Source organism: Aphelocoma coerulescens, chromosome 2 (genome assembly GCF_041296385.1).
Source record: "Aphelocoma coerulescens isolate FSJ_1873_10779 chromosome 2, UR_Acoe_1.0, whole genome shotgun sequence".
NCBI lineage: Eukaryota > Metazoa > Chordata > Aves > Passeriformes > Corvidae > Aphelocoma > Aphelocoma coerulescens.
In genome coordinates this window covers 167,720,823-167,733,205 of record NC_091015.1, presented here as the reverse complement: position 1 = coordinate 167,733,205, position 12,383 = coordinate 167,720,823, and the positions used below count along the sequence as shown (strand labels likewise).

Genomic DNA, 12,383 nt, shown 5'->3' with positions numbered 1-12,383 from the left:
CCCACAGCCCCTATAGACACCCTTGGGACACCCAGAGCCCCTATAGACACCCCCCCCCCCCATAAACCCCGCTGTAGAGCCTGGGGGGGTGTCTCTATAACCCCTGGATTTTGGGGGGACCCCCATCTTCCTCTCAGCCCCATATCCCAAATTCCCGGCTCCCATCCCAAATTCCCGGCCCTTTTCCCGCTCCAAAGGGACCAGGACCGAGCAGCACTTTCCATACGGAGCTTTATTCACACGCGGGAGGGGGGGGAGGGGCGCGAAGGCCCCCCCGCCCCCCCCAAATACAGAGTTCGGTGGCCCCTCGGGGGACCCCAAAATCCAACCCCCCGTTCGTGGCGGGGGTGGGGGAGGAGAAAGGAGAATTCCCGAGGGAATTCCCGGTGTGGGAGCTGGGGGGAGCAGGGAGGGAATCCTGGGAAAATCCCGGGGAAGGAGGGGCGGGTCCATCCCTTGAATTCGGATTTTTTCCCGTCGTTTTTTTTGGAATTTTTTTTGTTGTTTTTTTTTTTTTAATAATAATAAATAAAAACCTCGAGGCTTAAAAAAAAAAAAACAAAACCAAACAAACCCCCAAAAACCACCGGAAAAAAAAAAAAAAAAACAAAAAGAGGGGGAGGGGAAAATGACGTAAAAACCAATTAAAAATGAATGAGTTGAGCCCCACAAATTAATGAACGAATGAACGGAATATTAATTAAGTGGATGTGGGGGTCCCTCCCCCCCACCTACCCCTGGCAGTGAGCAGCGCTGGGAGGTAGCGCTGGGTCGGCCCCCCCAGTCCCAGTTTGGGGACCCCCCCCCCCCACCAGTTTGGGGACCCTCCCATGATCTTGGGGACCCCCCGGGCTTTGGGGACTCCCCCATTTTGGGGACCCCCTCCATGGGACCCCCTCGATTTTGGGGACTGTCCCCAGCCCATGGGACATCCCCCTCCCACTTTGGGGACCCCCTCCATGGGACCTCCCCACTTTGGGGTCCTTCCCATGATCTTGGGGACCTCCCCCGGCGTTGAGGGCTCCCTCTCCATGGGACCCCCCCCCTTCATTTTGGGGACCCCCTCCATAGGACACCTCTCCCATTTTGGGGATCTCCCCACTTTGGGGACCTCCCCCCCCCATAGGACCCCCCTATTTTGGGGACCATACTCCACCTTGGGAGCCTCCCCCCATGGGACCCCCCCTCCATTTTGGGGGACCATCCCCATTTTGGGGACCCCTCCACATTGGGGACCCCCCTCCACCCATGGGACCCCCACCCAAAATTGGGGGCCGTTAATTGTCTTTATAGGTCCCTATAAACTCTTATGGGTGCCCCCACCCCAAAACCAGTGGGTGCCCCCCAAAACCAGTGGGTGCCCCCCTGGGTGGAGCCAAAGGCGCTTGGGGGGGTCCTGGGGGGGCCCTTTGGCTCTGGGGTGGGGTGGGGGCACCACGGTAGGACCTGGAGGAGATTTGGGGTCACCAAGGTTGGACCTGGAGGAGATTTGGGGGCACCACGGTAGGACCTGGAGGAGATTTGGGGGCACCAAGGTGGGACTTGGAGGAGATTTGGAGTCACCAAAGTGAGACCTGGAGCAGATGATGGTGCCCAGGTGGGTCCTGAAGGATCTGGAGGAGGTTGGGGGGCACCAAGGTTGGTCCTGAAGAAGATTGAGGGGCACCAAGGTGGGGCCTGGAGGACCTGGAGGAGATGGGGGGGCACCAAGATGGGTCCTGGATGAGGTGGGGGCACCAAGGTGGGACCTGGAGGAGACCTGGGGGCACCAAGGTGGGACCTGGAGGACCTGGAAGAAGTTGGGGGGTGCTCAGGTGGGACCTGGAGCAGATGATGGTGCCCAGGTGGGTCCTGGAGAAAATTGAGGGCACCAGGGGTGGTCCTGAAGATTGAGGGGCACCAAGGTAGAACCTGGAGAACCTGGAGGAGATGGGGGGCACCAAGATGGGTCCTGGATGAGGTGGGGTCACCAAGGTGGGTCCTGCTGGAGACTGGGGGCACCAGGGTGGGAGCTGGTGGAGATCTGGGTCACCAAGGTGGAGATTTGGGGGCACCAAGGTTGGACCTGGAGGACCTGGAGGAGATTGAGGGGCACCAAGGTGGGACCTGATGGAGACTTGGGGGCACCGAGGTTGGACCTGGAGGACCTGGAGGAGATTGAGGGGCACCAAGGTGGGACCTGATGGAGACTTGGGGGCACCAAGGTGGCTCTTGGTGGACCTGCAGGAAACTGAGGGCACCAAGGTAGGTCCTGGAGGACCTGGTGGAGGTGGGGGTGCACCAAGGTGGGACCTGCTGGAAATCTGGGGCACCAGGGTGGGACCTGGAGGAGATTGGGAACACCAAGGTGGGACCTGGAGGACCTGGAGGAACTGGGGGGTGCTCAGGTGGGACCTGGAGCAGATGATGGTGCCCAGGTGGGTCTTGGAGGATCTGGAGGAGGTTGAGGGCCACCAAGGTGGGTCCAGGTAGAGACTGAGGGGCACCAAGGTGGGACCAGAAGGAGATTGGGAGCATCAAGGTGGGACCTGGTGGAGATGATGGTACCCAGGTGGGTTGGGCAGGACCAGGTGGAGATTGGGGACCTCAAGATGGGTCCAGGAGGAGATTGGGGGACACCGAGGTGGGTCCTGAAGAACACTGGGGGGCACCAAGATGGATCTGGGAGGACCAGGAGGAGATGATGGATCCTGAGGTGGGTTCAGGAGGTAATAATGGACCCCAAGACGGGTTCAGGAGGACCAGGAGGAGATAGTGGACACCCAGATGGGTTCAGGAGGAGATGCTGGAATCCAAGATGGGTCCTGTAGGATCAGGAGGAGATGCTGGACCTCAAGACAGGTCCAGGAGTTGATGGTGGGTTCCAAGATGGGCCCAGGAGTTGATGATGGGTTCTAAGATGGGTTCAGGAGGACCAGGAGGAGATGCTGGAACCCAAGATGGGCCCAGGAGTTGATGATGGGCTCCAGGATGGGTCCAGAAGAACCAGAAGCAGATGGGAGGCCCTGGCATGGGTCCAGCAGGGCCAGGCAGACCTGGAGGGTGCTGGGCCAGGTCCTGGTGGTGCCAACGCGCGTGGGACAGGATGGACACGGTGACGTGAGGGGACATCCTGCCCACCCAGCTCCTCCAGCACCCCAGGATGGACAATTGGCCACAACAACCCCCCCAGGACACGGCCACTCCCATGGGGACCCCCCGAGTCTCTTCCCTGTGGGGGACATTTGTCACCGTGGTGGTCCCCGGTGTCCCACGTTCTCCAGGTGAGCTTCTCCCACCACCCTGAAGATGGCTCTGCTCGCGTCACGTTCTCCCAACCCCATGGAGACATCAGGAGACCTCTCAGATTCCTCGGGAACGTCCCCACGGAGCTGAGATGCTCCTCGTGACTCCACCGGTGAAGAGCTGGGCAATGCCACGGCCAGAAGGTCGGGATGGACCACGGGGGACTTCTCTGCGTCCCCGCGGCCGGGCGGGAAGGTCCGGCCGGAGCTCCTCGGAGGGGACGGTGGGGCTGGTGACGGGGTGGGGACAACGCGGTGGCGGCCGCTATAGGACGCCCTCCATGAAGCTGGTGTCCAGGTGCTGGATGAGCACCCGGATGAAGGACATCTCCTTGCGGGTGTTCTCGAAGATGATCCGCGGGTCGTCCGATTGGCAGCGCAGGCAGTTGGGGGCCATCACCATGGCCAGGTTATTGACGTCCATCTTGGTGACGGCCACGTTGGCCGGCTGCACGAAGACCTGGAAGGGTGAAGAGGAAGAACGTGGAAGTGATGGAGTTGGTGGGAGATGGGTGGAGGGAGGTTCTGGATCTTGAGGGAGATGGGGGTCACCACGTAGTGAAGTTGGAGAATCTAAAACGACCTCAGGAGAAGGAACCAGAAGGGTCAGCCATGGGGTCAGGAACACCTGGGGTGGATGGAGGTGATGGGATTGGTGGGAGATGAGTGGAGGGACTGTGTGGACCTCCTGGTTCTTGGATGAGATGGGAATCACCATGTGGTGACCTTGGAGAACCCAAAACCACCTCAGGAGAAGGAACCAGGAGGGTCACCAGGGGCACAAAATCATGGGGTGGGAGGAGGAAGATGGAGGTGATGGGATTGGTGGAACTCCTGGTTCTTGGTGGAGATGGGGGTCACCACGTGGTGACCTTGGAGAACCCAAAGCCACCTCAGGAGAAGGAACCAGGAGGGTCACCAGGAACACAAACTCATGGGGTGGGAAGAAGGTGGAAGTGGTGGGATTGGTGAGAGATGAGTGGAGGGACCGTGTGGACCTCCTGGTTCTTGGATGAGAGGGGAATCACCTTGTGGTGACCTTGGAGAATCCAAAACCACCTCAAGAGAATGAACCAAGCCAGGAGGTCACACAAGGAGACACAAACACCTGGGATGGGTAGAAGGTGGAAGTGGTGGGATTGGTGGGAGATGGGTGGAAGGACTGCACGGAATTCCCAGTTCTTGATGGAGATGGGGGTCACCATGTGGTGACCTTGGAGAACCCAAAACCATCTCAGGAGAGGGCACCAGGAGGCTCAACCATGGGGTCAGGAACACCTGGGGTGGATGGAGATGATAAGATTGGTGGGAGATGAGTGGAGGGACCGTGTGGACCTCCTGGTTCTTGGTGGAGATGAGAATCACCATGTGGTGACCTTGGAGAACCCAAAACCACCTCAGGAGAATGCACCAAGCCAAGAGGTCACCCAAGGGGACACTGGAGGCTCCTGGTCCTACCTGGAGGAAGCGGATGAGGTAGCACAGCACCATTTTGTTGATCCTGGGCAGGGAGTGGACGACGGCGATGGCGGCCTCGGGGTTCTCGTAGTGGGTGATGCACTGCTCGTAGAAGTCGTGCGGGATCAGCGGCTCCTCCAGCTCCCGGTACCAGAGCTTCAGCAGGGACGCTGGAAAGAGAACGTGAAGAAGACAAGGAGATGTGAGACCTTCTGGATGGAGGTTCTGCCCCCCCAAACATCGCCCGAGGTCTTACCGGGAACGTGAGGGTCCTCCAAGCCGGTGGGGATCTTCCATTGGTCCACCTGCAGCTTGAGGGCGTTGACCTCGTCGATGTCACCGGGGACTCTGTGGGGTGAAGAGACGTCGGTGGCCGAGTGACAGATGGGGACCTCCCATCTCAACACCTTTGGGTGCTCCAGGAGAGCCAGGAGGGGACATCAGTTGGGCATGGAGCCATTTTGGGAGCTAGTTGGTGCAACCGAGACCTCGCCATGACTCTGGTGGCCACCATGGAGAAACCTCCATGGCCTCGGAGCACGGAGAAGTCAGGGGGACCCACTGGATGGTGTCACCAAGGCCCTGCCATGACTCTGGTGGCCACCATGGAGGAGACCTCATGGCCTCAGAGCAAGGAGAAGTTGGGATGACCCACCAGAGGAGAAGGACACCCAGAAGGGGGAAGCTGCCCCGTTTTGAGGCGATTCCTATGAGAAGCTCCAGGTTGCCACTACCATGGGATGTCCCCGTGACCGTGGGTGGCTTTACCTGAAGATGCCCTCGGTCTGGTCCCCGTTGAGCGCCAGGACCTCCTCGGAGAGCCGGGTCTGCACCCAGGGCAGCTGCCGGTCCGGGTACCGCTCCTTCTGCATGGTGATGATGTCCTGCAGGGAGCTGCCGAACATGGACGGGTTGAAGACGGCGTTCTTGGCGTGGCGGATCTCCTCGATGTTCGGCTTCTTCAGGCCCTGCAGGAGACACCAAAGGTCACCGGTGGCCTCTGTGATGGCCCCGCGGCCAGGATGGGATTCTACTCAATCCCACCACCCCCCAGTTGAGCTCCATGGGGATGGTGATGGAGCCATGGATGGATTCTGGTCAACTTGGCCAAGATGGTTCCACCATCCATCCATCCATCCATCCATCCATCCAGCATCCATCCACCATCTTGATTCAGAAGTGGATCCAACCCTATGGAGCTTGGTGGGACCATGGCCACGGAGGATCTACACCAATGGGTTTTGCTGGGAGGAGGAGCCACGGCTCTGGGATGCTTCTGGGAAGCTGAACACTGGTGCTGTGCTTCCAGAAAGTTTCCAGAAGGTCTCCAGAAGTTCCTTAGAAAGTTCCCAAGTGGTCTCCAGAGAGTTTCCAGAATGTTTCCAGGTGTCTAGAGAGTTTCCAGGAGATCTCCAGAAGATCCTCAGTCAGTCTTCAGAATGTCTTCAGAAGATCTGCAGAAGGTCCTTAAAAAGTCCTCAAAAGGTTTCCAGAAGGTCCCCTAAAGGTCTTCAGAAGATCCCCAGAAGTTCTCAGGAAGTTCCTTAAAAGTTTTCCAGAAATTTCCCAGAAAGTTCTCAAAAGGTCTCCAGAAGGTTCTTAGAAGCTCTCCAGAAGATCCTTAAAAGGTTCCCAGAAGGTCCCTACAAGCTCTTCAGAAGTTTTCCAGAAATGTTCCAGAAGGTTCCCAGAATGTTTCTTAAAGGTTCTCAGAAGTTCTCCAGAAATTTTCCAGGTGGTCTCCAGAAGATCCCCAGACAGGTTATAGAAGGTGCTCAGAAAGTCTCCAGAAGGTCCTTAGAAGTTTTCCAGAAGGTTCTGAGAAGTTCTCCAGAAGATCCTTAAAAAGTTCCCAGAAGCTCCCTACAAGGTCTTCAGAAACTTTTCCAGAAGGTTCCCAGAAGTTCTCCAGGAAGTCTCCAGAAAGTCCTTAGAAGATCCCCAGATGCTCTCCTCAAGTTCTCCAGCTCTCCAGAAGATCCCCAGAAGTTCTCCAGAAGCTTCCCAACCACTCTGGAGCCACCACCAGATCCTCACCATGACCCTGCCACAACCAACCATGTCCTCCCCACCATTTTCCACCTCCCTCCCTCCTCCAGTCCCTTCCCCAATCCCAGCAGCCCCGAGATGATCCCGATGGGAGGTGACCTCCTTGTCCAACCCTTCCCAAGCCCATCCCATTGTCCGGTACCTTCTTGGCTCCGGTCAGAGCCGCCTTCTGGAGTTTGTTGTAGCAGTACTTGGCGTAAGTGCTGATGGCCACCCCTGCAAGAGAAGACGGCGTGGGTGGTGGGATGTCACCTCAGGATGGTGGGATGTTACCTCCAGGGTCTGGAAAGGGTCCTGTCCCCTCTCTGTCCCCCCCCATGGATGCTGTGGCTGCTCCATCTCTATCCCTGTCACCGTTCCCGGGGAATTTGAGGAGGACGAGGTCCCCCTTGGATCCCTCACGAGAACCTTGGAGAAACCACCAAATGTGGAGCCCTGGAGCTCCCTCCATGGTGGCCTCATCCTGGGATGTCCTGGCTTTTGGGGGCCACCACTTCCATTGTCACCCTTGTCCCCCCCCCCATCCCATCCATCTTCTCCTGATCCCACCACTTCCATCCTCATCCCATCTCTTCTTCCTGACGTCCTCCAACAAGGAGATGATGCCCTGAACCCCTTGGAACATCTCTGAGGTGCCAGTGGGATCATCCCAAGGGAGATGCTCCAGCAGCCCCACAGCCCTGGGGACCTGGTGGCACCTTCTGGACCATCCCAACAACCCTGGGGACTTGATGGAACCTTCTGGACCATCCCAGAAGAAGCTCTGGGGACCTGGTGGAACCTTCTGGATCATTCCCAGAGCCTGAGGCACCTGGTGACACCTTCTGGACCATCCCAACAACCCTGGGGACCTGGTGGCACCTTCTGAAGAAGACCTGCTGGATGGGTGACCCTCCAAGGGACATTTTTTGGTCAAACCCAAACTCGGTGCCTTGGGATCCCCCCCTCCATCCCTGGTGCCGGTGTCTTCCAAAGGATTCCTGATGGATTTTTGGCTCTGGAGGGGTTGATGGATGGGTGGGGTGGCTCTGAAGGCACCTCGATGGAAGAGCCTTGAGGGACATCCAATACTGGGTGACCTCAAACCATGGAATCCACTCATGGAATCATGGAATCCACTCAGGAAATCATGGAATCATGGAATGGTTTGGGTGGGAAGGGACCTTGGAGGACCATCTAATCCAAACCCCTTCCAGGAGACCAGGTTGGATTTTGGGATGCAGCCCAGGAGAAGATGGATCAACGACCCCAAATCTGCTCGGTATCACCTCCAGGGGTGCCGAGGGTGGATTGATGGGATCTGATCCCAACTTTTCCGATGTGGATGAAGGATCATCCTCCCCCTGAACTCTTGGATGCTCCTAAAGCCCTTCCTTGGGTGTCCCCTTGAGGTTCCTCCACTTGAATCCATCCGGAATCCGGCTCCGGAGGGGGAATTCCCAAAAATCCACCCAAACCCAGAGGAATGCTGGGAATTGGAGGGATCCCACATTTCCCTCGATCCCACTGGAGATTCCGGAGGCACCTCGGGGTCGTCCGGCATTGGGAAAACCCAGTGGTGGATTCCAAGGGGATTTGCTCACTTCAATTAATTATATGATATAAATGAATTCTATTAATTAAGTCAATTATATTAATGACATCAATTAAAGAAATCATATTAATAAAAATTAATAAATTATTAAATAAATTAAATGTCTTTGATTAATCAGTATTAAATCAATGAATTCATAACTAATAATATGTTAATTAAATATAGCATTAATTATACCATTAATGTTCTTCTAAGGTAAATTTATATTTATTATTATTAATTTTTAATTATTAATATAATTATCATTATTATAATTATTATGAGTAACACTATATTACCTCCTATTTCAATATAAATAATATCATTATTAATAAATAATCTTAGGCATTGTATTATATATAATTGTATCAGAATATATGGTATAATATTCGGTATTTATAATACTAAATTATTTATTTTAATATTATTAATATTATTATTAACAAATAATTAGAGAAATTTTAGAAATAATATATAATTATATCAGAATATATTGTTTAATACTCGATATTAGTAATAAATTTCTAGTAAATATTATAAATATCTATTAAAGGATATATAATTTCTAATTATATATATAATATCCATTTAGAATGAATGAATTTAGTAGAAATATATAATTTATATTCAGAAGGAGTTTGTGTTAATTAAAATATAACGGAATATTTCTAGAAAATATATAAATGTTAGAAATATTAATTTCTAGATAAGGTATCTTTAGAATTAATTAAATAATGGATAATAGAATCTTGCTAATAAATATTGATCTAGAAATAGAACAAATAGATAAAGATATTAGTAGATATATTAATTAATAAATATCGATTTACCGATAACATTACAAATCAGATTTATTTAAATTGTTGATATTATTTAGAGACTATATAATGGAGAACTGCTCGAAAATATTAATTGTGATGTTATCGATAATTATAAAAAGTAGGGATTGATCCATAGTTACCAATAATATTCTATCTCTATTTATTATATAATTGAAGATATATTGGATTTGGAAATATTTATAAATGAGGTAGAATTATATATATTATACATTATGTATTATATATTATATATCATATTATATATAACTTATTGTATATTATGTATTGTATACGACATAGTACATATTATATAGTATGTATTACATATGCTGTATTATGTAATATAAAATAACGTAATATAATGTAATATGTGTGATATAATATTGAATGTGAAATATTGTAATATAGATAATACTGTATAGAATATATATATATAACATATATATACTATATAGAATAATACTGTAACAATATCGACTATAAAATTACAATATTAATTATAATAGAAGTAGATCGATAATTCTCTCTAATATTCTATATCTATATATTATATAATTGATGATATATTGAATTTGGAGATATTTGTAAATGAAATATTAACTACATATATTAAATATTAAATATTAAATATTAAATATTAAATATTATATGTTAAATATTATATGTTAAATATTATATTTTATATTTTATATTTTATATATTATTTATTTTATATTATGGATTACATAATATATTATACGATATATATTATATAGTAATATATTGTATATGATACATTATATGTTATATATTACATATTCTGTATTTTATATTACATAGTATCTATTCTATATTATATATAGTGTATATTGCATATTATATCGTGTATATTGTACCTTATATTATGTGTTATGTATTGTATATTATATATTGAATATTACATATGACATAATACATTTTATATTACGTATTACATTTTATGTATTATGTAATATAAAATAATGTAAAATATTTAATGTAGTATGTATGATATATATTAATATGTAATATTGTAATAATGTAGAATATATAAAATAATACAGTAATAATATCAAATATAAAATTGCAATATTAATAATAATAGAAATCTAATTAATAATAATGTATATTAATAGTGTTAGATTTTATTGTTATAAAATATTGGCTTTACATATACTAAATTATATAAATATATAAATATATTCTAATGCTACATTAAATATGTAAGTTTAGTTAATTAATAAATACCGACTTTATATACAATAAATTATATCAATATATTCTAATGTTACATACGAATATATCAATTTAGATTATTAGAAAGCCCAAGATTAGAAACACAGATAATAAAAATATGCATCTCAAATTATATTACATGGGAAATAAATAAAATATTTGTATGCAACATTACATCCAATTTTATGAATATTTATATTTTATATTGAGATTAAATATCTGATTTATATCTCTATTTTCTATCAATAAATTATTGTGAGGCAACTACGTATCATATAATTGTATTTTTTATGATATATGTTATATATCCTAATTCTAATTGCAAATAAAATATAAAATCCTTATTATATTTATATCTGTGATCTATTAAAAAATTAAATAAACAAAAAATTTTAATTAATTTAAAATATCTCCAAAAATGTAAAATATTTTTAATAATATCCCTATTTTACATCTGTAATATATAATATGATTCATAATATATAATAATAAAAATAATATCTTGGATATTATAATATATGTTAATGTACAATATACTGTAAGTTGTCTTATATGTTATTATCTTATATATTCAAGGTATTAATTATATATTAGAAGTAAACAATTAGTATAATAATAATTATTTTATTAATATTAATATAATTGCTATCGTAATAATACGTTATTGTTAATATAATTATTAGTTATAGTAATGCTATATTAATAATAATACTAATGCTAATAAATAATGGAATACAAGATACTTTGAATTATGCATAAACAATAAATCCCCATATATTCCGTATATTATGGAATTCCATTATTATATTATATTATGGAATTATTATATTATATTATTAAATTATGGAATTATTATATTATATTATGGAATTCCATTATTATTCCCTTATTCCATATATTCCATTATTATGGAATATATCCCCAAACATTCTATTTATAGAAATCAGAAATGATCGATATTAATTATCTATAATAATATCGCTGTACATAAAAATATATTTATAAACTCAATTATATTTATAATTATAAACAACGTAATGATAAAAATGATAATAATTATATCGATGATAAAAATAATGGAACAGTAAAATTACTATTATTATTTTTATTATTATTATTATTATATAAATTTTGCCAAATCTATCTCACCGTTCTTTTATTAACCTTATTATTATTATTATCGTTATTATTATTACTACAATTATATAAAGTACAAGTCTATCTCACCCCTATTTAATTAACCCTATTACTATTATCATTTTCATTATAATAATTATAATTACCACCAATATGAATATTAATATTATATAATTCATAAAATTATCAATATTAATATAATTAATATTATCACTATAATTAATATTAATAATATTATCAATATAATTAATATTAATACTATATAAATGACACCAAGTCTACCTCGCCCCTATTTAATTAACCCAATTAATCAACCAGTCCCTCTCTCCCTGTTCTCCCTCTGCCCATCCCAAGGATCCCTCGGGAATTCCGGGCGCTCCCGGAATTTTGGGGGGTCCCTACCCTGGTGCTCCTCGATTTGGGGCTTGGGTTTCTTTCGCAATTTGGGTTTCTTCTTATTGGTCCTTTCCAGGAGGTGGCGGAGGTGCCGCGACACTGGGAAAAAACACCCGGAACGCGGGGACAGCGGGAAGTGAGGCTGGAAAAGGAACTCACGGGGGGAGGTCATGGCAGCAGCAAACGGAAACGAACATCGGAATTGGAATCAACGATGGAAATTGAAGTGAAATCGAAATCAAATTGAAATTGAAAAAAAAAATTGAAACGAGAATTGAAATTCGAAATGAGAATGTGCCATTAAAATGGAAATTGAAATTCAAATTTCGAATCGGAATTCGAATTGAAATTTGAAATGGAAATTGAAATTAAATTGAAATGGAAGTGAAAAATGGAAGTGAAGTTCAAATTGAAATTCGAAATTAAAATTTG

General features: G+C 45.4%; 1 protein-coding gene across 1 annotated transcript in view; it reads right to left on the bottom strand.

Annotated features, from left to right (window-relative positions):
* Positions 1–2,514: 2,514 nt before the first annotated feature.
* The window catches only part of ARHGAP39 (Rho GTPase activating protein 39), a 103,979-nt gene continuing 94,110 nt past the window's right edge, over positions 2,515–12,383 (bottom strand). Inside the window, exons 6-11 of the mRNA XM_069005616.1 lie at positions 11,958–12,050; positions 6,934–7,007; positions 5,511–5,710; positions 4,999–5,090; positions 4,743–4,912; positions 2,515–3,744 (exon numbers count right to left, since the gene is read on the bottom strand). Coding sequence (XP_068861717.1) covers positions 3,550–3,744; positions 4,743–4,912; positions 4,999–5,090; positions 5,511–5,710; positions 6,934–7,007; positions 11,958–12,050 — 824 coding nt within the window. The 3' untranslated portion in view covers positions 2,515–3,549. The remainder of the gene's footprint in view (positions 3,745–4,742; positions 4,913–4,998; positions 5,091–5,510; positions 5,711–6,933; positions 7,008–11,957; positions 12,051–12,383) is intronic.